This window comes from Labeo rohita, chromosome 6, assembly GCF_022985175.1.
Source record: "Labeo rohita strain BAU-BD-2019 chromosome 6, IGBB_LRoh.1.0, whole genome shotgun sequence".
NCBI lineage: Eukaryota > Metazoa > Chordata > Actinopteri > Cypriniformes > Cyprinidae > Labeo > Labeo rohita.
In genome coordinates this window covers 17,590,385-17,617,489 of record NC_066874.1, presented here as the reverse complement: position 1 = coordinate 17,617,489, position 27,105 = coordinate 17,590,385, and the positions used below count along the sequence as shown (strand labels likewise).

Below are 27,105 nucleotides of genomic sequence, written 5' to 3'. Positions count from 1 at the left end.
GTTCTGAGGGCAACGTCTTAGTTGCGGGTGGAGAGGGGGGTGGATTGTCCGCACTGCTGCCTGTTTGAAACATGGCTCCTTAAGAAGCATCCATGACTGTGAACAACATTCCCCGGAGATGAATGAGAAAATCAATTAAGAGGTGAGAAGCGTTTAGTGCTATCAGTACACGCAAAAACAAATTCATTTAGTGTAATGGAGGCGCCTGCCCTCAGAGATCTCATTGCGACTGTGAAATAACTAGCATATGTTTTATAACATCATATGAAACACATCTATCTTACAATGATAGAATCATAATGGACATGAGTCTTCATGCAGACCTACAGCACACATATGTGCATTTCTAACGCAAGACAGCCTGTAGGAATATTTCAAGTTATATTTCAAACTAAATTTGTGACTGCAAAAATTAATTTCCACTTATCCCTCCTTTTCTTTTAAACAAGCAAAAAGCATTTTGTTAAAATATTCACTGTTTCAACAGTATAGTCAACAATATGTGTGTTCACATCATTTTTAGAGTGAATTTTTTTAACCTTTTGTGTAATTATGTTCAATTTTACAGTTCTGTTACCATGACATCGTAACGCCTACAACAACTGTAAAATTGTTTAAACAGCTTTACAGCTCAAATACTACACAAGCTTTAATAAAAGAATTTGTGTGCTTTTATAAAAATTATAAGCTTCACATTTCCACTTCCAAAACTCAGCCCCATTCACTTGCATTGTAAATGCCTCACTGTAACCTTGTTAGAAGAAAACATTTTTCTATAATGGGACCAGAGGTCAGCTGCATTAGTTGTCCATTAGTTACAATTTGTGACACACTACCAAATGTTTGTGGTATGGACTATTAGACTTAAATGAAACACAGCTCTACATGTGAACTAACCATTACAGAAGCCTCTGACCAGTGGTCAGAATAAAACAGTAGATTGTTTGAACTGCATCAATAAGCGCATGTTTTACCTGACAGAATTCACTCCTTTTATGGGCCATTCTACAGAATTAGAGCAAACTGCTGTCCCACAACCAAAAAACATATTTAAAAAAGCATTTAAGAATTCATTATCTTATATGTTTACTAAGATCCTTTGAAGCCTGTAATAATATTTAAAACAGCAGTATAGTTAGCTTAATATATATATATATATATATATATATAAAATCATCATTTAGTGGGTAATGTCAGTTGGGAGGTGGCTGTCCCAAACCCTAACCCCTAAATTTCATCTTATGAAAATGACATTGAAATAATTTTTGCATTTTATTCCATTGTTGGTTTTTAAAAAAAGTGTTAAAAAAAAAAAAAATAAAATATATATATATATATATATATATATATATATATATATATAATTTTTTTTTTCTTTAAACTTTATGTAACTAAAAGTGTCCCATATTTTCATGTCACTACCAAAACAGTGTATGTTTTAGTCCATTGGCTAAGACTGGTTTTAACTACACCCCTACATTTAGGGAGTAGATAGGCCCCATCATTTTGAGGTAAATGTGCTCAAAATATGAAAAATCTGTGTGTAACTATGAAGAATGTCACTACCGAACACCACTTTTCTATAATTAAACACTTTTTGAAAGTTATTCCATAACATTTAGTATTTATATGTGTACAACTGTTCAGAACTGTGCTAGCTTAACCATGTGCTGATTAGCATCTTTGTTAATAGGCTCAAAAGTATCTAAAATTGTCACTACCAAAACAGTCACACAGAAACATCTGGTGAAGTTTCGGTATTGACATCTTTGTTTGTTTGGGTGTTATCCCATAAAACTGTCAATGCCGTAACAGACACGAACAAAACGTCATCATTGTTTCGGTAGTGACAAAAGGAAACACATAATCCTTTATTTGGGGAAAATAAACAAAATTTTAGTACAGTTAGGCAATTTTTTTGTACTTTAGTATGTTTTAGTATGTGGGTTAAAATTCTGTAACATGATGTGGTCGCTACCAAAACATTACTGTCACTGCCAAAAATGTGCCGTCACGACTGAAACATGAGATGTTTTGTCAAAAATAAACTATACTGAATTTTCAGCTAAGATGTTACGATAGTGTTTGGTTCAGTGTATCTTCAAACTAATGAATCCTTAATTTTAAAATCAATATTATCAACTTTTTGCCTTTTACAAAGAACAATTTGATTCAAAATACAACAAATCTCATAAATGACACTTTAAATATTGCTAAAATTGGAACTGTTATTGATCTATCTCTGAAAACTTTTTAATAAAATAGAAAAAAATAAATTTAAAATAAAGATGTTAGCAAAGTCTTAATAGGCCAATATAACCCTTCTTATTAAATTCTATATCACTGTGTTTTGGAAGTGTCAAATTTCGGAAGAGAACAAATATTCCAAAACTTTCTGAAAATACAATATGAGAATTAACTGCACAATTACTAGAAATGTGTACCTTGGATATTACACAGTTTGCATACACACAACATTTCTGGAAAAAAGACGTTTTCAACTCTTCAGCACAAACCCGATCTAAAAACTCTTGTGTGCATTGCTCCATGTTGTTAATGGCAAAAATGTAAACAGTTTCTAAACATGATTTAATGCAAAAATGATTTAAAACCTGTACTGAAAAGGGCTGTGGCATTCCCTTTTGCCAAAAACTTTAGCACCCATAATGCGTAAGTTTTGATTCTGGCACCACCCCTCTGTTAACTGTCCATAAGCAGAGATACAAAAATGTGAAAGTTTAATCTGTGGATAAAAAGCCCTGAACCTGTTTAAAGCCAGATGGATGGCCTCAAAATGATGCATTTTGCATCATCTGGCAGACTTTAGCTGACAAAAATAAAGGGATATCTAGGTGCAGATAACATGGAAAAACAGTACATGTTTATTTACATATACTACTGGCATTGTAACAATACAAAGCTGAATGGAAACCGTCGTATCATGTAAATACAGAGCGTATAATGTAAATACAGAGTTTGTTATAAACTAGCAAGCACTTACTAAGCCACAAGTGTGTACTTCATGTTCCAATTTAACTTGAGTTGATGAGTGGCTATTGCAACCCTGTCTACAGGACGGAATGGGCTAAAAACTGAGACAGATTTGTGATGTCAGGCAAAGGGTTTGCAAAATGAATACGGAGCATTCAATTAAAAAAAAATGCATTAAGGAAGAAAATCGAATCAATTTTTTAATGTTATATTGGCATTAAGGACATTTCCACTTCACATTAATATTATGGGACAGCAAATGTCATGCAGCCTCTCAAGATCTAAAGAAGGCTGCACAGGGTGTCAGATGAACCCTGTCCTGGAAACTTCAGGTCAGCCTATGCCATACTATGCAAGTATGTGATTATGTAACTAAATGCATGATGTTTTGCTGTTTTTTGATCTTCTAGGCTAATTGAGCAAAAGTGAGTCTCTTTCATGAAGTGAAAGGCTGTGAGATGGGAACTAGGCCGTACATCAGAGAAATGACATTGTGTCCTGCCACTGGCCTCTCTGACACTCAGGTCAAGCTTATGTAAGTTACCCTCTCTCTCCCTCTCTGTCTTTACGTCAGGAGTGCGATGAGGCAGCTCTTAAGTGTACGGAATGTAAAGCAGCCAAAAGTTACATAAAAGAACAGAATGAACTGGCAAGCCCAGCTCATACCACTTTTAAACCTCAGAAAGAAAAAAGAAAACATATGGATGGAGACACTGCAGTTTAAAATTGCTTACTCTTACACTTGGTTTCCATTCTATATAATAACAATGGCTAGCCCCGCTCACTGGAAAATCTTATTGGTCTAAAATCCTGTTTCTCAAAACAACGTCGTTTTGATTGGCTGTTGCTCGGACATGTCATGCAGGATTTGACAAACAGGTTAGAATGCAGTGTTAGATTTCATGAAGATGACAGGGAAGCAAAAAAATAAGTTTTTAAAATTTACCTGATTTATTTTCAGGAACAAAAACAAATCACCAGATGATCACAGACCTGAAAGATAAAAACAGAAAGATGTATGAGGACATCTTGGTGACAAAGAGATAACTTTTGGTAAGTAAAAGAAAAAAGAAAAAAAGAGCTGTTTAAAATTTGCTCCCCCTGTGACATAGTAAGGGGATCTTATTATAATATTACCGCCCCTTAATCTGCACATTTCCACCCATTGCACCGCCATTCTGTTTTTGCAAGCTACAACGGTGTACCAGTTCTAACGCCATGGAAAAAGTTTGAGGAAAGCATACTGTTCTGTCGTTGGTTGCATAGACGAAAACAGTTAATCTCAGCCTCATACCAAACAGATTTATTTACTGTATATTACACTGTATGTCATAGCTGTTTTCCTTCACAGACATAACCAACTGTTTTTGTAACTTGTGTGTTTTTAACATAAACTTTGACAGTTTAAGCGTAACAAGACTAGAAAATTAAGTTTGACATGAGACTAGCTCATTTTCAGCATTTAATCAAAACCAAACAGATGTTTTTTGCCATGAAAGAATAGGCATTTTCTGGAAAAAGGGGAGTACAGCTCATTTGCATTTAAAGAGACGTGCACGAAAACCCTTGTAATTCTGTAGGCATTTTCAGAAACAGTCACAAAAATATCGGCACCCTTGCCTGTCTTCTCTCAGAAAATTGTTGCAGTTGCAAATGTTTTGGTACTCACATATTTATTTATTTATTTATTTGTTTGCATTGGAACAAAAAAAACTGAAAAGAAAAGTCAAATCTGATACAATTCCACACAGAAGCCAAAATTATTGGCACCCTTAACTTAATATTTGGTAGCACCCCCTTTGGAAAAAATAACTGAAATCAATCGCTTCCTATAACCATGAATGAGTTTCTTACACCTCTCTACTGGAATTTTGGACTACTTTTGCAAACTGCTCCAGGTCATTCAGATTTGAAAGATGCCTCATACCAACTGCTGTTTTGAGATCTCTCCACAGGTGTTGTATGGGATTCAGATCTGGACTAATTGCTGGCCATTTCAGAACTCTCCAGCACTTTGTTTGTAACCATTTCTGAGTGCTTTTTGAAGTGTGTTTCGGGTCATTGTCCTGCTGGACGACCCATGACCTCTGCTGGAGACACAGCTTTCTGACACTGACCACTACGTTGCGCCCCAGAATTCTTCAGTAATCATAAGATTTCATGATACCGTTCACACAGTCAAGGCATCCAGAACCAGAAGCAACAAAGCAACCCCAAAACATCTTTGAACCTCCACCATGTTTGACTGTAGAGACTGTGTTCTTTTCTTTGAAGGCCTCATTTCTTTTTCTGTAAACAGTCCCTTGATGTCCTTTACCAAAAAGCTCTGTTATTGTCTCATCTGTCCACAGTACGTTCTCCCAGAAGGATTGTGGTTGTCACATAAGTTTTGGCAAACTCAAGTCTAGCTTTTTATGCCTTTGTGTCAGCAGTGGTGTCCTCCACAGCGCCCCTTTTCATTCAGATGGCGACGGATAGTGCGAGCTGACACTGTTGTACCCTGTGTCTGCAGATCAGCTTGAATTTGTTTGGAAGTTAATCAGGGTTCTTTATCCACCATTCGAAAAATCCTTCGTTGTAATTTTTCATTAATTTTGCTCTTCCGTCCACATCCAGGGAGGTTAGCTACAGTGCCGTGGGCTGTAAACCTCTTGATGATATTGTGCACAGTGGACACAGAAACATTTAGATCTCTGGAGATGGACTTGTAGCCTTGAGATTGTCCATGTTTTCCCACATTTTTTTTTTTCTCAAATCCACAGACAACTCTTTACACTTCTTTCTTTTCTCCATGCTCAGTGAGACACACCACAAAAAGGTTGAGTCATCTTTTCCCCCATTTTAACTGGTTGCAAGTTGTGATTACTATATTGCCCACACCTGTTACTTGCCACAGGTGTGTCTAAATACAAATTACAGGAGCATCACATGCTTGAAAAGCAATTATTTCTTACAATTTTGACAAGGTGCCAATAATTTTGTCCAGTCCATTTTTGAGTTATGTGTGAAATTTTATCAAGTTTGACTTTTCTCTGTTTTTTTTTCCTGAGAGAAGTGTTGCATTTTCAGACAGAATTGCAAGGGTGCCGATATTTTTGGCCATGACTGTATAATAAATGATCTGTGGGGTATTTTGAGCTGAAACATCACAGACATTCTGGGGACATGAGAATGGTCATTTTGACACAATTCAAGCATAATATGCTATGAAGGTGAACTGAATTCAGGATCACATGCTGCCATCCAGCCTTAACTGTACTTGAAACTTTCTAGGACATTGAGCCCTGAAACAATATCGAATGCACATGCACAACATAAATAGAAAAAAAGACAAGAAAAACAAACAAAAGTAAAAGTTCCAAAATGCTAATTATGAGGTTCCACTTCTCTGTTTGAGGAACGTGATGCATCCGGCATCCTGTTTGAATGCGCAGGTAGGAGGTGGGGGGTCTGTTTCCTCTCCAAGGGCCTACAGACGCACTCCCTACCCACATAGTGTCTCTTTTGTTCTCTGATAAATTGACACTGCCAGTTCCCCACGTTGCCAAGACATGAGGAAGACCGCCGGGAAAAAGAAGTAGGAGCAGCGCCGCTACATGTGATTGGTATCACTTCTGACTGACTCTCTTCATGTTTTTATCTGCGCTGTCTCCACAGGCATTAATTTCAAAGCTCTGATTGAGGGTGCTAAGACAAAAAAAACTCATTGTGTTCACTCAGCCATCCATATCATTGAATAAGTTGTATCCTGCCAGATAAGCCAACAGTCAAAATGCTCATCAGCCATACAATTCTTAACTTTTCTTATTTACATATAAGGTTAGAACAAAAAGCCCAATTCAAGGCCATCCAGGAACTAACAGTACAATAAACCACTGAGAAACATATTTTACAAAGAGTGAAATAAAGCATATTATGCCTAATATTTAAAAGTGATTTCTCAAAATGTCAATGAATCGTGAACAGTGTTATTTTAATATTATACTAATAAGGTTTTGTTAATATTTTTATATTATCGTTTTAATTTTAGTTAAGGCTTTGTAATTTTTTGTTTTTGTTCTTTTTTTTTATAACTTTTATTACGGTTTAGTTTTCAGTGTACAGTTATTTAGTAGGCTTCAACAAACTAAAAGAAATTTTAAAAATGTTGCTTTGGGAACTATCTGAAATAAAATGAGTTTAAGGTTTTATATTTTATTTTACTTTATTTTATTTCAGTTAATGTTTGTTTTATTTTAAAGTAATGGCATTTTTTTGGTTTAGTTTTAGTTAACGTTAACAACCGTGATCCTGAATAAAAGTTTCATTAAGAAAATGTTTTTTGGCTCCTACGGCAGATTTTGCAATTAAACCAAGAAAAACAAAATCAGCCCTTGACACTTTTGCCTCGAAACCCCATTTTTCAAGCAGCGCAGAAGAAAAGCTTCATGTGATTTTTCGAGTCTCCAGCCAACAAGCAGTGAAATACGGCTCAAAGAAATCTAGTTGAAAGCTGGCAAAGTTTCTGTGCCGTTGGAATGACTACACTAATAAATGAAATAGACTCATAAATTCTTCATGGCCAGTGGCCATAAGTGAATCCATAACTAAGGAAAAATCAGTTGCATTCACCTCTGTGTGACGATTCTCTTATGTGTAATTGGCAAAATAATTCTTCTTCTTCTTAGAACATTATAAAAGCCTCTCTTTGCAAATGTGTGACTCATTGTATTGGGGAAAACCAGTCATTGTTTATTCACCCTTATGTCATTCCAAACTTGTATGACTTTCTTTCCTCCATGAAACAAAGTGTAAATGTTTAAAGAATATCCTGGCCACTCTCCTTATTTTCAGTATAATGAAAGAGAATGGGATCTGGAATTGTCACAGGCCAAAAATATAAAAATGCTTAATCCTTATTTTCATCCAGATCTTTTAAATCCAAACAAACTCACTGACTCAACTTGTGACTCAAATTATGATTCAATAATAGTAATTAAACTCCACTCTGTTCATGATACAAACCTATGGACTACTTTTATGACATTCCGTAAAACTTTTGTAACCTTTCAAGCTCCAGACACAATTTTTATTTTATTATTTTTTTTTTTTTCTGAAGAAAGTACGTCATGCAGGTTTGGAACACTATAAATGTCATAAGTATTTTAATGTAATTTTATTCGTTAATAATGAAGGCAGTTTTTTCTGTTATACAAAGTACACACCATTTGATTTTACAGGCAAGGGAGGCAGTGTAACAATGCAAATACTACCTAAAAAATATGACATATAAAGCATATAAATCACTTGTTTTTCTAAAGTAAAACTGTCCAACAGCAACACCAGTAGGTAAAGTTACCAACCGAGAGGGTGCTCGCTGCAGAGCCAGATGGGAGGAGCTGGAGCTCCAGCTCCCCCTCGCTGGAGGTAATGGGTGGAGATAGACACCTAACCACACCCTAACCCTACCCCTTACCCTATCCTAACCCTAACTCCACCCATTAGTTCACACAGAGGTGGAGCTGGACCTCCAGAGAGGGGGAGCTGGAGGCCATTCGGCTCTGCAGTGAGCAGTACTTGTACCAACCTGGTCTCATGATGAAAATGTACCTCTGGGAACTTTGCGAAATGCGTACTGCCATGTACGTTTTGTGACATATTCAGTGTGAAATGTCCAATCAGTGGCGCCAAAAGAGTATGAACAGATGAACATACATATGGTACATTTAATGTGACGTTGGTTTTATATGCGTCAACGCAGTTCTGACTTGAAATGTCCGTTGAGTGGCGCTATAACTCTAACTCTTCGTGACGTTTTAAAATAACATATCATCTGCGCTACACTTAAACCTACCGAATAGTATGAACAAAAGCGAATGTGACATAAAAAATGCTATCGCAAGCAAGCCATCTTAGCTTGTTTTTCGATCTCTCATCTTTCAGCTCTTTTATCGTAATTGAGAAATAGCGGAAAGTCACGTGAGAGAAGACAATGCCTCAGTCACAATATGTGACTGGTTATGATCAGCTATAATTGGTTCCCACCCCTTGTGTTCATGGATCAGTATCTGTGTTTCCATCCACCTATTTTTATGTGCATTTTGGAATATCGCATTAAAAAACACTGGATGGAAACGCCAAGATGCGCATTCTAAATGAGTAGCATTAACTTTTTATCTGATAAGAAAAAAATGCGCACAAACTAAGATGGAAACACATTTACCGAATCAATTTTTACATGAGCATTAAAATAAGTCATGTGACTTTGCACAACGGGACGGGATAACTTCACTAGCTGCGTTTCCATAACCTTTCAAATTGCGCAAATCGAAATTGCGAATTGTATTTACGCCCAATGGAAACGTGTGAATTTAGTAAAAACGCCCATATATCACAAAAAAGTTTTTACGCTTTTGGTTTTTCAGGCAATTTGAAAAGGAATATTTCGTAAAACTGCAATGGAAATGTTTTTTTTACTAATTTGCAGGTCACATGGCATATTTAAAAAGTCAAAAGATCATTCTTCAATGTACTATAACCTCCAAAAATCCCTTCATACATGGCCGTCATGAAGTATAACAGGCTTTCCTTTCCATTAACGCTTAGACAATTTACACTGCAGATGTCTGTGGCGCATTGCACCTCCAACGCAGCCACCAGAGCTGATCACGGCCACTCTAGTCCAGTGGTTCTCAACTCCAGTCCTCGGGTCCCACTGCTCTGCACATTTCGTATGTTTCTAAATCTGACACACTCAGTTAATGGATCTTTCTCCTAATGAGCTGATGATCTGAATCAGGTGCGTTAAATGAGGGAGACATACAAAATGTGCACAGCAATGGGCCCCGAGGACTGGAGTTGAGAACCACTGCTCTAGTCAATGCTTTTGGAAACATAGCTAGTCTGAATGAACAATAAAATAGTGATAATGGGAAGACCAATAAAAAAATAAGTAAACAACTCACACACTGATATATCATCACTTTGTCAAGATCAATTCTCAAAATCAAATTTCAAAAAAAGTCAAAATCAAATTTCAGATGGCCTGAAAACATGATCTGTGGGGGGTTTGTAGTGCGCAATCAGCTTGTTGAAATTAAAGCTACATCTCTGCATCTGTGATCAGTGTTTACTGAGCTCTGATGACTGATGATCCGAAAATAAGTTTATTATGAAAAAAACAGCTGAACATCAGTTCATAAATAAAATATATAACTGTTCAAATAAAATAAATTGTTTAAATTGTTACTGCCTTGAGGTAATATTTTGGATGCCTAAAAACACTAAACTGATGAGATTTAGACTTGGTTTTAATAAATAGAATAGCCTATTAATAACTGTGTTACTGTAAAAATACAATATGGATTTGTATTCTGGTAGTGTAAATAATGTTTATTTAACCAAGAAAATGTGACTGGGACATGAATTTACATTTAATAAAAAAAAAATAATAATAATAATAATAAAAAGTGAGGACTTTGCCTTCATATATATATATATATATATATTTATTTATTTATATTTATATATATTTATATATATATATATACCCATGTATCTGGGTCAGTGACATGATGCACATTTTTGTCCCGATCTATACGTTTCTTCCAAAATACATTAAAAACATTACTGTAAATTTTCTATATATTTTATTTTAATTATTATTAATTGTTATAACTGTAAACTATTGTTACCATAATTAAGAAATAAGAATGATATTCTTGAAAAGAAAACCTTTAGTACGATAATCTTTTATTATTATTTCTCAGAAAAATAGTGACCCACAAACATGCAGAAATATGCAATCAAAACTTACAAGACATAATATCATAGAGAGGGCTGTTCATCAAGGTCAGTAAGTCTCTTAAAATGCCAGAAAACATTTTATGACAAAGAAAGGCAATGCATTGTTACTCTCCATTTGTATTTATTTACTTATTTTTACATTTATGAATAATTCTTGATATTTATATTAAAAAAAGTTTTACCTTGACAAAATAACAAATATGTGTACACTCACATTTATTCAAAGCGTAAGAAGAATATGTTATATTTTTTACACTACATTTTTCCCGCTCTTTATTGTAGACATTCGTATTTGTCATTGACCCGTTTAACGTTGGCTTTATGCTGTTAAGTAAGAAAATGACCATGAAAACAGGCCATTCTGAATCCAAAGCACGAGGAAATAATGCAAGCGGCCAAATGTGAGATAAAGCGAGGCGAGAAACGACCCAAAACACTGACTTGCATTTCGTATGAGGAGCCCTAAATTATTCCAGCGCTTACCGTCGGCTCACTTTACTTCTTCCAAGTTCTCATTCTGTGTTTTTTCTCTCATTATCTCCTTTGTAATTCTCAGTCGCATTCCCCATAATCTTGCCTACATGTTTTTGTGTATTTTCTACGTCTTCCCATTCTTTTCTCTCTACTTTCCGGCCATTTCATTGTTTCCAGGGAATATTCTGCATTGCCAAACTCGTTAGACAGGCGTATGTTAAGTTGTGAATGATTGATGTGCCATTGACTTGGCCGGTCTCTCGTCTTGCCATAGGCTTAAATCATTCACACGAACATTTAAGGATATTTCCTTTGAAGTCAAAGGCCTTCAGGAGACGCATGCTTTTATTTAGACTATTGGTTTAGCGCTGATGCACTTAACGTGGCTAAATCATTAAAATTTCGCTTATTAGAAGCGCAGTACGAGGCAGTCCTGATTTTACTCTCTGTCAGAAGAACGAGCTTACTGCCTACAGGGAGTTACACTTGTTTTGTATTATATTCTCCAAAGTAGGCTGCTTTAGCTCTGCCTTAACAATAACCACACAGATGCGAACACCCTAAGGAATAGCTTGGCTGAGATCTATCCCAGAGTCTGTTCTGGTAGGTGGGTGTGTGTGTGTTGTGTTTTGCACAGATTGGGGACTAACTGCACCCCACAGCGCTATACCATGGGGCAGGACTTTCTATGTAGTCCGCCATTGATCTCGGAAAGCGACTGGTGTGTATAATGCAATTTATCAAATCAGCATCTGTCATCCTCATGGGACACTCTGACACGATGCAAATTCACTCCACACCATCCAATAAAACATCCTATCAGCCTCAGCCATTAACATGATGGACTGCCCTCTGGTAAGTAGGATTGTGGATCACAACAAGGACTTTCATAAAACGCTAAAACAGCTGGACAAATTCATACCTCTCATTTTTGAGGTTATTTTTTTGGCTTGCATGTTCAGGACGTTCAGTAAGCCCACGCTCTCAAACCTAGTTTAAAAGCATGCAGGAATGCCCACAATGCAAGGAATTTTAGCTACAATTTTCAGCTACCAGAAACTTTCCTTCCTTATTTGGACCGACTGCACTAGGATTTGAAAATCCAGCCCACCTACAGTGTCTTTCCACCTTCTGTTTCAACTCAGTATTTAACAAAAAAAAAGTACCATCCCTCTTAAGTGGCTATATAAGACTCTGAAAAATAATAAAGCATAAAAAAAACGCTAAATTAAAATAGGACATTACAAAATTTGAAGTCACTGACACATCTAACTGCATGATTAAATGTTACTTTAATTTATACTGCTATCTGCACACCACGATTCAAAAGTTTAGGGTCAGTATGTTTTGTTTTTTTTTAAGAATTTTCTATTTTTCTTCAACAAGGATGCATTAAATCAAATAGTGACAGCAAGGCATTTATAATTATTTCTATTTCAATTAAACGCAATCATTTTGAACTTTCTATTCATTAAATAATCCTTAAAAAAAATAACAATTTCACCAAAAATATTAAGCAGCACAACCATTTTCACATTTTCTTGAGCACCAAATCAGCGTACTAGAGTGATTTCTGAAGGAGCACTAAAAAAAACAAACAAACCAGAGGATACTTCATTACAGCTGTGAAACATACTTTATCTGTATGCCAATACAACTCATTTTAATAGCTTGATGAAGCTGAATCGTGCACTGCATCACCTAATATGACAACAGCCCTCACGGCTTCAGTCTGATGACTAGCGTTCATCATCAGCACCCCAACAGCAGCGCAAGAGCAATGAAGAGATTAGAAATATGAAACCCCAGGCTTTACACATGATTTTACTAATTTAACATGGAGTAAATGGATTATGAATGCAGCAAAATGTTTGAATTCTGGTTAATATTGATGGGTCAATATTGTTTGGTTTACTTAATTTTATTAAAATTGTAGAAAACTTTGCCTAAGTAATAAAAAAATAATTAAATCACTTTCGTTTACAAACTACAAGAAAACAAAATTTATGCAAAATTTTATACAGTATCAAAAATGGGTGGTAATTTTTGACTATATAAATCTGGAATATTAGTGAAGTAATACTGATATATCTGTTTTTTTTGTTGTTGTTTGTTTGTTTTTTGTTTTTGTTTTGTTTTTATGTTTTGGGGTTTTTTGTTTGTTTGTTTCATTTTTATGTTTTGTTTTCGTTTTTGTTTTTTGCTTTTTTGCTTTGTTTTTGTTTTGTGTTTTGTTTTGGACTGTTTTTTGTTTTTGTTTGTTTTTTAATATTAGCAAAGCAATACTGATAAATCTTAATTTTTTGTTTTGTTTTTATGTTTTGTTTTGGACTGTTTTTGTTTTTTGTTTTTTTTTCAAAGCAATACAGATTTTTTTTTTTTTCTTTTTTGGTTTATTGTTTTGTTTTGGGTTTATTGTTTTGTTTTGTTTTTTGTTTCACTTTGTTTTGTTGTTGTTGTTTTGGTTTAGTTTTTGTTTTAATATCAGCAAAGCAATACCAATGAATCATTTTTTTTTCTTTTTTAGTTTTGTTTTTGGTTTATTGTTATATTTTGTTGTTGTTGTTGTTGTTTTGGACTGTTTTTTGTTATGTTTTGGGGTTTTTTTTATATTAGCAAAGCAATACTGATAAATCCTTTTTTGTTGTTGTTGTTGCTGTGTTTTGGGCTGTTTTTTGTGTTTTTTTTAATATTATCAAAGCAATACTGATAAATCCTAATTTTTTGTTTTGTTTTTGGTTTATTGGTTTGTTTTGTTTTGCTTTGTTTTTTTGTTTGTTGTTTTTTTTTGTTTTGTTTCACTTCGTTTTCTTTTTTTTTTTGTTTTAATATCAGCAAAGCAATACCAATGAATCCTTTTTTTCTTTTTTAGTTTTGTTTTTGGCCTATTGTTTTGTTTTGTTGTTGTTGTTGTTTTGGACTGTTTTTTTTTGTTTTGTTTTGGGTTTTTTATATTAGCAAAGCAATACTGATAAATCCTTTTTTTCTTTTTTAGTTTTGTTTTTGGTTTATTGTTTTTGTTGTTGTTTGTTTTGTTGTTGTTTTGTTTTGTTTTTGTTTTGGACTGTTTTTTTGTTTTGTTTGTGTTTTGGTTTTTTATATTAGCAAAGCAATACTGATAAATCCATTTTTTTTTAAAAAAAATTGTTTTGTTTCCGGTTTATTGTTTTGTTTTTTGTTTCGCTTTGTTTTTGTTTTAGTGTTTTGTTTTTTGTTTTGCTTTGTTTTTGTTTTGTTGTTTTGTTTTTTAGGGTTTTTTTGTAATTATATTTGTCATTTGACGATTTTAACAGCAATATTAGATTTCATCTTATATGAAAACAGCTCATATTGCTGCTGTTAAAAACCATTTACGACCTCTTTAATGTCTATTAATAGTAGTGGTAGTAGTAGTATTAGTAATATTAGCATTATTAATTAATAGTAGTAGTAGGAGGAGGAGCAGTAGTAGTTAACTCAAATAAATAAAGACAGTTGTAAATTAGTTCACATTCAGATTATTAATTATTTGCTTTACATTAGCTTACAACAACTGACCTCCAAAGGTTTGCAACCCTCTATTTGGGAAACTGGCATAGACTACACAGATGCAACCACTACTCTGTCACAGCGTTCAGTTCTTCTTTAACTACATAAAATATAGTGCCTCTGTGCAGCATTAAACAGTCCATATAAATGCAACTTTTGGTTGAGAAGCAGCTTGTGTGGTGCCTTTACAGTGTAAAGACAGCATTATTTAAAGCTGGTTATGTTAACATCTTTTAACCCTAACATTCCAGCTCACCCAGTAATCCCAAAAGTCCCATTTCCAGATGACTGTGAGTGAGGGTTGCCACTGTTTCGGTACATGAGACATGCAAATGTTTGCACCCACAGTTCAGACTCTAAAACAGAATGAGTGAGAAAAAGAAAACACCACCATGAGTCATCTTTTTTTTTTTTTTTTTTTTCAACTTTTTTCAACAGGGAAAACAACCACACATGTGTGGAGTACAAACCAGGCTTTTATCATTTTAGCTGCTATACTGAACAAATAAATTTCACTCTAACCCACCCAACACAACTCTCCTTTTAATGGCATCTGCTTTCAGCCCTTTTTTAAGCCTTTTGCACACTAATGCCACAGGACAATGCATTAAACCCTTTGTTTGACCTTTTGTTGTTTGTTTTCATTCCCTCTCTTTTTTTTCAATATCCTGAATAGAACGATGATATAACTTAAACCATAACGAGCAATTGACCAGCTTTGAGGCCTAGGCTGGATATTTCTATGTATAGCATCAAGGGCAGTGATCTAGGAAGCCCTGGCCCCAAACAACATCCATGCGGAGCTGCAGGACAGCTGTAATCTCACACTCTCGCATCTCTTTCTAGCCAAAAATTTAGAACAGAGCAGGCAAGCACCCCAGGAAAAAAGGCTTTTACTGCTGAGCTCTTTGGATTCAGTATGATCCTTCTTAGCTCTCGCTGGAATACCTCGGATCATCCCAATCTATCCAATGATGTGTCAGTTAGGAGTTCTTTGAAAATATAAAACTCTATCCATGAGAATTTGTATTTTTGGTGTGCTTAATCCTGTTTGTCAGGGTTTAGGCTTATAATGGCACAGAACAGCCATGGCCCCTAATATAGCCGGTAATACAGTCTTCTATTTCTGCCCACGCTTGGTGACTGGGGCTACAGTGGGAATCTTACTTTCACCGCACTTCTCTGGGGTGCTGCATTACTGACTCATTTGCCTCAGTATGACCAAGCACAGAAATTACAAACAGATTACATGAACATGCAAACAAAGCAAAAAGTCCGTGAGGTTTTTAAACACAGATGATGCAACTTCAACATAATACATTAAAGGGACAGTTCACCCAAAAATTAACATATAATGACAGTAACCAGGGGCTGTAAAAAACATAAAAAGAGTCCCAATGCAAATGTGGATTTTTTTTTGTTTAATCTTCTGAAGTCATTTGAGAGTTTTGGACGATGAATAGAGTTATGGTAAATGTACACTTCTATTCCCTTGTGTCATACCCGTCATTTGCGCTTGAATAGATTTAACTATGGTGCATGAAAACGTGTTAGACTTAAATTTATATTTCTTAAATTTCAATTAAATTTTACAAAGTTATTGTATGGTTTTAGAAGACTTTAAATATAGTGTATATGTTTCATCATGCTTTAGTCTTTAGTCTCCATTTACATTCATTGTATTGAAAAGAGCAGCGTGAACGTTCTATTAAACTTTTCTTTCTCGGAAAAAAGAAAGTCAATTGTATAAAAACCCGTTTCTGCCACTGAATATATTAAAAAAAGTAAAAAATACAAACATAATACGAACTTGCAATTCTGACTTTTTTCTTTGAATTACATGACATAAACTCACAGTTCTGACTTTTTTATCAGAATTGCGTGATATAAACTTAGTTTGTTTCTTGCAAATGTGTCAGAAAAATTCAGAATTGTGAGTTTGTCTCGCAATTATAAGTTGTTTTTTCTAGTTTATATAATGCAATACTGTCTTTATAACTTACAATTGCAAGTTTATATCACATATTTTGGACTCTTTTTCTCTGAATTGTGTGATAAAAACTTTTTTATTTCATGATATAAATTCACAATTTTTTTTTTTCACAGAATTCCATTATTAAACTTGCAATTGTGAGAAATATTCAGAATTGCAAGATAAAAACTCTTAATTCTGACTTTTTTTCTTAGAATTGCATGATATAAATTCGCAATTCTGACATTTTTTTCAGAATTCCGTGACAAACTCACAAGTGTGGAAAATAGTCAGAATTGCGAGATAAAAATTCTTGCGAATGCAAGTTTGTATCTGACTTTATAACTCGCAATTGCATGTTTTTTTCATCACGCATTTCTGACGTTATAATTTGCAATTTCAGGTTAATAATCTCAATTCTGAGGAAAAGAAGTCAGAATTGTGAGATAAAAACTCATAATTTTGCCTTTTTTTTTTGTAGAATTGCATGATATAAATTCACAATTCTGACTTGCAAGTTTATATCACACAATTCTGATGTTAGAATTTGCAATTGTGAGTTAATATCTCACAATTATGAGAAAAAAAAGTCAGAATTGTGAGATTAAAAAAAAAAAAAAAAAAAAAATCACAGTTACCTTTTTTTATTTTTTATTCAGTGCCGAAAACGGCTTTCATACAAATAGGTTTGAAATGATACGAGTTTGAGTCCATTTTGGGGTAAAATATGTCTTTAAGTGAAAGTAAAGATTCAGTACAATATTGTGGTATTCCTTGAAATCATACTGTAATGTATTTATTATTTTTATTTAAATATTCTAATTAATAAATAAATAATATTTGGAATGTAACATTTCCATTAATTAGACACAATAGCGATTCTCTGAATTTAAAAAAAATAATAATAAATAGTATTCAGCTAAATTAATCTCCATTAGACTAAATAAGCTCTAATTTACAGTCCAGCTCGTAATGCATTATAATGATTTGAAAACAGCAGTGACTGAACAAGAGTGAATGGCTTTTGTTCATTAGTAATTTCCCAGGCTTTGATCTCTATAAGATGAGAGTAAGGCACATACAGTAGACATTTCTTCCTTTGGTTCATTCATTAACATTAAAAGAACTGAAGGATTGTTGTTTGCTGTCGCTGATGATACAACTAGGATTCTAGCCAAAGCTCTTTTATTCTGTTTCACAACAGCATAAAAGAAACGGCTTGAGAACATCTATTGAATGAAAACTCCCACTCTCACTCTCCCATATAAAATCATTACAAAGGTTATAGATGAGGACCACTGACGCAGTCACAGAAAGGTCCACGAAAGTAAAACACTTACGATTACGACATGCATGTACATTCAAAACCCCCGTTGGATAAACAAAACAATAACAACTGCCAATTTTCACTAACTCAAACCCTGCAACTACAAAATAGTGCCAAATAGTTTCAAGACAAAATGTTCTGATCAGTCTAAGCATGGATCATAAGGCTATGAGACAGAACAAACTCGATTCTGAAGCTCAGAGAACAAACACCACACTTGTGAATCATGTTCCTCTGAGACTACAGGGGAAGCCCAGAATCATATGGTAATCCTTACTTAGGACAGTGTAGCCAAAAATTTCTGAATGTTTATTGATTTATGTTGCCAGTATTTATTCAAGTATCATTACTTCCCTGGACTTAATTTCTACTCTCAAGTTGAGCAGCAAATCAGCATACTAAAATGATTTTTGCAGGATTGTGTGACACTGAAGACTGAAGTAATGGCTGCTGAAAAGTCAGCTTTACCCTTTTAAATCATACAAACACAATATTTCATTTGACTTTTTTTTTTTTTTTTTCAACTTTTTGAATTTGAAGATCAGAGTAAATTGACCTAATTTTGTCTTCTAGGAAACATGCAAATATCTTCTGTAGCTTCTGAAGGGCAGTACTAAATGAAAAAAAAAAAAAGATATTTATGCTAAATAAAAAAATATACATACATTTTCATTATGTTCAAAAGTTTACACCCCTGGCTCTTAATGCATTGTTTTTCCTTCTGGAGCATCAGTGAGTGTTTGAACCTTCTGTAATACTTGCATATGAGTATTACTAAATAAAAAATAACATGCATTTTGTATGATCCCTTATTTTGGTAAAATAATTCACATTTTGCAGATTCTGAAAAGTGTACATAAACTTTTGACCTCAACTGTAAATATGTATTTATTATTATGGATTATTTATATTACAAAATTATTAACATCAGTGGTGAGAAGTTACCTTTTTTTTTACCCGGTTATGCTAAGTGGTAAGATCAGTGTTTGGGGGCAAAATATAATAATATTTTGCATTTAAATATGGTTATATACCAATTATATATGGTAATATACCAAATAAAAATGTATAAATAAATAAGACCAAATAATACTTTAACTTAATAATAAAATAAAACTATACCATTTTATTTTATTGTTTACTTTGTTTTCCTTGTTTGTTAATATTTAAAATTTTATATGAACATTTTTTTAAAAATGGTTTAATCTACAATCATGATAAGTCATAGCATTACAGCAGAGGCGCAAAGCTGATTTGTATCCACCTGCCCAGAAGCTGCGGCTGTGAACAGCCTCCATAGCCGAGACGCTCTCTCTCTCTCTCTATATATATATATACATATACACTCTCCAAAAGAGTGGTAGGCCTCTAGAGTAGCAATATGTGGAGGAGTTCTTGCAGTGTTAGCATCAGGTTAGCTGGAGTGATCATATCCTCAAGGGCAAGGCTTGTTTTTGGGAGGGACTGGATGACAAGTTGTATCAGTATCTCCTGGTGGATGCAGCTCTTCATTGGTTAAATATTTCAATTATGTCCTCTGACTGAATGCTTCAGATTTAATTACTGGACATTCCCTGTTGTTGTCCAGTCCCATCCCAAAAACTTCTGGGCACCCCAGCAAACCCTGAGCCTGTGTCCAACTTCTCCATCAGGACCTCCACACCAAAGTCTGCTCCAGACTCCGCTCCTGAGCCCACTCCATAGAGTGAAATCTCAGAGCCTTCTCCACTGAGAGAATTTCGCAAGCCCGCTACAGAGAGAATTTTCAGATCCTGCTTCATGGAAAGAATGTCCAGAGCCTGCTCCAGAGAGAGAATTTCCTAAACCTGCTCCACGGAGTGAAAATCCAGAGCCCACTCAGCCACGGAGGTCACTCTGAACTCCAGTGTCCTCTAGTCAAGGTCATGGAGGCTTTATCTATAGATACTGGTAGCGCGCTGCCACCAGCACAGGCCTGGCCACCTGTACTATCGGCATCTCCCTGGCCTCCGGTACTACTGGCACCCTCCCTGGCCTCCTGTACCACCGGCACCACCCTGGCTCACTGCACTGACAGTGACTCCCTGGCTAGCTGAGCTACCAGTTCTTCCCTGGCTTCTTACACTGCCAGCACCTCCCTGGCTACCTGAGCTACCGACTCCTCCCTGGCTTCCTGCACTGCTGGTACCTCCCTTCCTCCCTGTATTGCTGGTGCCGCCCTGGAGGATCCCTAGCCTGTTGGCATTGCCATGGTCACCTTTCAGTGACCTACGACTACACCAAGGCGCCCACCCTTCTTCCCTCTCCGGTTGGACTCCTTTTGCCATAAGGTCACGCCTTACGGAGGTGGGGAGTTCCGTCAGGGTTGTTTAGTTTTGTCCTAGTTTTCAATTTGTTCAGTTGCAGTTAAACTGCCTGGTGCTCTTTAGAAGAGCTCTTCAGGTCCCACAAATTCTTTGGTTTTCCAGCATTTTTGTGTATTTGAACCCTTTCCAACAATGACACTATGATTTTGAGATCCATCTTTTCACACTGAAGACAACTGAGGGACTCAAATGCAACTATTACAGGAGATTTCAATGCTCACTGATGCTCCAAAAGGAAACACAATGCGTTAATTTTGTATTTCGGTAAACATGTAATCTTCTGTAGCCTCTGAAGGGCAGTACTAAATGAAAAAAATATGATATTTAGGCAAAATAAGAAAAATGTACACATCTCCATTCTGTTCAAAAGTTTTCACCCCTCAGCTCTTAATGTATGGTTTTTCCTTCTGAAGCATCAGTGAGCATATGAACCTTCTGTAATAGTTGCATATGAGTTCCTCAGTTGTCCTCAGTGTGAAAAGATGGATCTTAAAATCATACAGTCATTGTTGGAAAGGGCTCAAATTCACACAACATGCTGGAAAACCAAAGAAATTGTGGGACCTAAAGGACTTTTCTGAAGAACAGCAAGCAGTTTAACTGTTCAGGACAAACAAGGGACTCATGAACAACTATCACTAAACAAAAAAAACACAGCTGTGGATCATTCAGGTAACAACAGAGTATTAAGAATCAAGGGTATGAAAACTTTTGAACTGTGTCATTTTTATAAATTCAACTATTTTTTTCTCTTGTGGGCTATATGTAAACATATTTTATGTGAAATATCTTATTCAGGGCAGTACTATATAAACAATAACATGCATTTTGTATGATCCCTCTTATTTTGCAGATTCTGCAAGGTGTGTGTAAACTTTTGACTTCAACTGTATATACACACACACCTGGTTTGTCATACACTGGAATTGGCAAGTCACTTCACTGCTTTACAGTGATTTACCATAGAAAAATCCTGTGGTAAAAATCACTCTAACACATGGGGTCCCGTGGCTTGCTGCTCCAGTACAACTCCATAACATTCACATATTCCAAGAACACTCATATTTGCTTTGAAAAATAACAGCTGCTTTTGATGAGAGCATCACTTGCCAAACATCAGCTGCGTGACGCAAGCAGAGAAAAAATAAAAAGAGACAGGGGAAAGAGAAGTGTCTACTGGCAGGTGCTGGCAGCACGGTGTGAGGGATAAGGACTTCCTGCCAAGTAGATGATTTGGGTCAGTAGGTAATTGCATTCCTGGATCACAGAGGGCTCGGTGGCAATTAATCCCGGCTGTGAGCCACGTGAGCAGGGGAACACGTTCACTGTGCAAAGGCAACTGTGGTCAGAGAGAGGGCCTGCCTGCTCCAGCCAGAAAGCCAAGCGGCATTCTCTTCCCCATAAGAGACAGCGCTAAACACAAACTACCATAATTTGCATCCTCTTGTGGTGAGAGAGCACAGCAGGTGTTCATCCCTACAATTCAAAAGGCCAGCAAATATTATGCAACAATACAAATGTTTGCTTTGTATCCATCATTAAATAAAAGATGGAAAAATTCACTGGATTATTTAAAAGCGCACCACCATCTCTAAATGGTTGGGGACGCAAACAAAAACAGGACGGAAACATAAGAAATCATGTACAGTCAGGCGATCATTATGCAAAACAAGCCACGACAGCATGATCAGGCCCGCTCTTGTATCGTGCCAAGGGGGTTTATTTTAGGACACTGACTAGGTGAACGCACATTATTCAACTTATTACATGTCTACTTACTAAATTAGTTCGTTTTATTGTGTGAGAAGAAAGAGACTGATTCAAGAAGCAGAGGGGAGACGCATTACGCACAAGTTACAGCACAGAACGAATGATTCAGTGCAGTCAATAGGTCCTAATTAATTAATAATGACTAATAGATTTTGTTTACGCTCCTTGTGATTATGTTGCCCATTATGGAGAATTTAAAAACAGCCTTTAACAGAGCATTGATTATGGCTTTCCATTTGTGAGGTGAGAACATTGTCCTGCAATGAAAGGATTTTAACTTAGCATGACTCTCGCAAATGGATTCTTTTTTCATTTTAGAAGACAATACACCATTTTCCACGTTTTCCTTCGCTACGCTCAAGACAGACCCCTACCAAGTTCAATGGCAAGCCAATAATGGACAGAGAATTAGTTTAAAATGCCAGCAATGGCGACTCAAAAGGGTCATTTTTATTCTCTATAGACCTCAGAACACTTTGCTCCTCTATTTAATAACTCATTATAGCTCTTTCTAATTTCTCTCTGGCTCCAGTCTTTTTTGCATTGTACTTTGTAATAATAACACTTTCTATTAGCATTGCACTTTAAGAGGCTTTTAAATCAATCCGAAGATTAGAGACTTCTGGGAACACAATGTTAACTTTTAACTTTGCAATTGGAGAGTGACAGCAGACACTTAATCTATGACTCTTTCTACTCTATATTACATTTTTTAATATGACCTGAAAATACATTTGCTAAAAATATAAAGCACACACACACACACACACACACACACACACAAAAAAAAAAAAGAAATTTAAAACAACATTTGATGACCCTGAAAGCAGTAAACAACTGAGCGGATGAAAATAAACAGGCCACTGGAGCATATCTTATGTCAGAACTGCATCACAGAATGTGCATGACTGAATAGTGAGGATAGATAGATAGCTAGATAGATAGTTTAGGGCTGTTATCAATTTCAGCTTTTGAAAAGCCATTGGATGCACTGGTTCAAATTTGTTTCCACAGCTACATCTAAAGCAAAGAATTTGCCAGTCTAAAAAGCTCCATATTTGTGATTTAAGCTGAAAATGGTTTTCCAGAAATGGGCCCGTATTTGCTGATCCATCCTAAAGCCAATGAGGCACAGGAATGGCTGGCACAGTGCTGGTGCAGAAACAAATATCTGCCGCCCTAGCTGCAGCTCTCAGCAAGCTATCGTTTAACAGGCCAACATCGACCTCTCCTCTGGGGCTACGATCTAGGCTTTTGGGTTGCTCTGTGTTTAAGCCAACAAGCCTCGTAACAAAATAACAGGACTAGTGAAATGGCATCTGTTAGTCTGGCACATGCAACCTTTTGAGCCGAGCTCCATTAACATACAGGCTGTGCGTCAGAAGAAATTAATCTGCCAGTGACCTCTGATACCAAAAGAACAGGGCTGAGGCTGAGCCCCCAGAGGCGAAGGATAATGCCTTTTTTGGCAGATCGCAAAACCGCGCCTTTGCAAGCGAGGGGATGTAATGATAACATTACTGTTAGATATTGGCATTTTTAATCTGACCTAAAGACTGTGTGGCTCTGTGACAGATTAAAAAGTGCTAATGGGCTCATAGTCTTTAAAAGCTCCAAATCTGTGATTACGTACTTTTGCTTTCTGCATAGGCCCATAAAGTATGTATTAAATATTAAAAAGTCAAAAACGCTCATGATATAAAGCAAATGCTGTTTAATTAAAAATAACGCAGTGAAAGTAAATAGGCCACAAGAGGACATATTTTATCTTGATTTAACCATGTAACCTATTGAAAGCACAAACCAAAGCTCTGTGGCAAAAAGGAGTTTTTATAAAAGAGTGATGAATAAAAGTAAATAATAAAATAAAACAAAATAAAATAAATCACTGTTCAGAACAAAGAATCACTACTATAAGTCGCATTAATCAATCAATAACTCATATGTAGCCCTTACAAATTACATATTTATTTTTTCCACTAATTTTCTGGATTCAATTTTAATGGTTTATTTTTATTTTTATTTTTTTTCAATAATTATTGTCCTTTTATTTATTTATTTTTTCCAGAAATACTGTGTTGTGTAATTACGTTGTTTTTGCTAAATAAATTCTGGTAAATAATTTTTCTGGTAAATAGTCCTTTAAAAATAATGTTTTAATAATAATTTTATTAGTAGTAGTAGTGCTGTCATTACATTAAGCAATATGTCTGTCATGGTTTCTTCAAGTTAAACCAAAAAAATTTTATTTTTACTAAATTCCTTTGTCCACTAAGTTTCTGGATTCAATTTTAATGGTTTCATTAAATATTAATAATAAAAAAGCATCTTTAATTATTATTATTATTTTCAATAATTATTATTCTTTTATTTCTGTCTTTTTTTTTCCCAGAAATACTGTGTTGTGTAATTAAATTTTTCTGCTAAATAAATTCTTGTAAGTAATTTTCCTGGTAAATAGTCCTTTGAAAATAATGTTTTAATAATAAATTTATTGGTAGTAGTACTATCACTACATTAAGCAATTTTTCTGTCATGGTTTCTTCAAGTTAAACCAAACTTTTTATTTTTACCAAATTCTGTTGTCCACTAATTTTCTGGATTCAATTTTAATGGTTTCATTAAATATTAATAATAAAAAATCATCTCTAATTATTATTATTATTTTCAATAATTATTACTCTTTTCTTTCTTTCTTTTTTTCCCAGAAATACTGTGTTGTGTTATTACATTTTTCTGCTAAATAAATTCTTGTAAGTAATTTTCCTGGTAAATAGTCCTTTAAAAATAATATTTTAATAATAATTTTATTATTAGTAGTAGTGCTGTTATGGTTTCTTTAAGTTAAACCAAACTTTTTATTTTGACAAATCCGTGACATTCTGTGTTATACAGTACAAAAAAAAAAAATCCTATTAGGAATCACGATAAAGATTTATAGAAGCAAGCGTTTTATCTCACTTTTTATTCTGTTAACTATGGAGGCCGGTTAACTATGGTTTCGGTCACTGAATAAAATGAGAAAACAAAAAGATATTGCAACAAAAAGTCACAATTACCTTAAAATATCTACAATAACCAACATCATAAAACGCTACCAAATTTTATCTGATTCTTCATTCAATTCTTCATTTAATTCATTTGATTCTTAAAAACAGAATATACTCTCAGGGGATGAACTGTAAAACCCTAACTCCAAAATTTTTAGGCACATTTCATTGACCTCAAATAAAAATAAGGACACTGGCATCACCGTAAAAAAAACTATTAAAGAAATGTTTGCAGTATCATGCTGATGCCTTCATTAGAGAAGTCTTAACCTTCAATCATAATACTCAGGGGAACTACATTTAAAAATAGAAGGCAATCAAACCCTCAGTATGAATCTTTTTATAAACAGATAATCATCCACTTATTTAACTTCACTTTCTTGCAGTCTGCCCAGGCTTCTAATTGCTCTCGTTAATCAGTCCTGAACTTTATTTGTTGTCAAGAGATTCTCTCGGATTGACAACACTATATGAAAACAAACACCAGAAATTTCTCAAACTGCAGCCAAGAATATGTTAGGAATCAAAGGCCAGTGCTGAGAAGCGAGTGCACATAGATTACAATCTTAATCCAGTTTCTAAAGACGAGGTGGATGATTCCCACAGAAGTGCTAGAGTAGCTCGTGCAACCATATTTCAGTGTGTCACAAAAGAAAAAATGACTAATTTCTCATAATATAAGAGATAAACAACAAGACACTTCATTACGAGGGAAGTTCCGGTCTTTTAAAAACAAATCCCCTGGCCTTTTAAAAAGGAAAAGTTAGCAATCCAACATGTCATTTAATGGAAACACTTGTTACTGCCCTCTGATTAATTAAAAATAAAATTCAAGTGTTAACTATCACATAACAAGATGAGTCATTACACATTTGGGGGATGAATAAATAAAACAAAAGTTAACAAAGACTTTGTTAGTTGAGATAAAACACAGCAATGATTTATGAATAGTAAAATGTTTTGACTGATGCTAAGTGCTCCAGCTGCTGTTTGCACTGGCTCCAAACTGAATTAAGACAAGTGTTGAAGAGTTTACAGTAAACTTTGCCTGAAGCCAACCAGCACTGGATATGAAGACCCTTCAGTACTGTTGAGCGAAAAGTAATGAGATTATCACACCGTTCTATCATTAAAGTCGAGTATATCGCACCTCACGGCTATGGAAAATCCCATTAAGCTCTACCTTTCCTCTGCCACAGCTATGCGTGGTACCAGTGGAATGTGAAGGTGTAAACAGCTAAACTGTTGGTGTACTAGCGGTCAAGGATAAAGACGGTGGGATGCAGTGTGCTTAAACTAAAGACATTTCTATTAAACTAAGTTAATGAACCAGCTCCAGGTAAAATTCCAGAGAGTTAAGGCTTAAAACTGGTAAGACTCTGTACTATTCCAGATTTGGTGACTGTGCTACACTTCTTTTTTTTTTTTTTTTTTTTTTTTTTTCCCACAAATACCATGACCAAACAAAGATAACTGAACATTTTGGCAAAACACATTAACCTCCCTGAATGGAAAAGAATTCAAACCTTATAACTTCCAGGATTTAAAGGATTAGTTCACTTCTAAACAAAAATTTCCTGATCATTTACTCACCCCCATGTCATCCAAGATGTACATGCCTTTCTTTCTTCAGCTGAAAACAAATTAAGGTTTTCGAGGAAAACATTCCAGGATTTTTCTCCGTATAGTGGACATAAGTGGGGATCAGTGGGTTGAAGGTCCAAACTGCAGTTTCAATGCAGCTTCAAAGGGTTCAACATGATCCCATCCGAGGAATAAAGGTCACTGCACACTGAGTCTGGAATTTTTAGTTTTTCGTATTCGTCATCCCTTAATAATCAAAATGCTTGCTACGGATGCAAA

General features: G+C 35.1%; 2 protein-coding genes across 5 annotated transcripts in view; both read right to left on the bottom strand.

Moving 5' to 3' along the window:
• lpp (LIM domain containing preferred translocation partner in lipoma) overlaps positions 1–27,105 on the bottom strand; it is a 248,798-nt gene that overhangs the window by 206,425 nt on the left and 15,268 nt on the right. For all 4 annotated transcript variants that reach the window (XM_051112291.1, XM_051112292.1, XM_051112294.1 and 1 more), the window contains exon 2: positions 3,938–3,984. The gene's annotated coding sequence lies outside the window, so the exon portion shown is untranslated. The remainder of the gene's footprint in view (positions 1–3,937; positions 3,985–27,105) is intronic.
• On the bottom strand, positions 19,634–20,383 carry LOC127166715 (sericin-1-like). The gene is made up of 2 exons (XM_051112202.1): positions 20,101–20,383; positions 19,634–19,827 (listed from the first exon to the last, which is right to left on the bottom strand). The coding sequence occupies exons 1-2, from the start codon at positions 20,381–20,383 to the stop codon at positions 19,634–19,636; spliced, it is 477 nt and encodes a 158-aa protein (XP_050968159.1).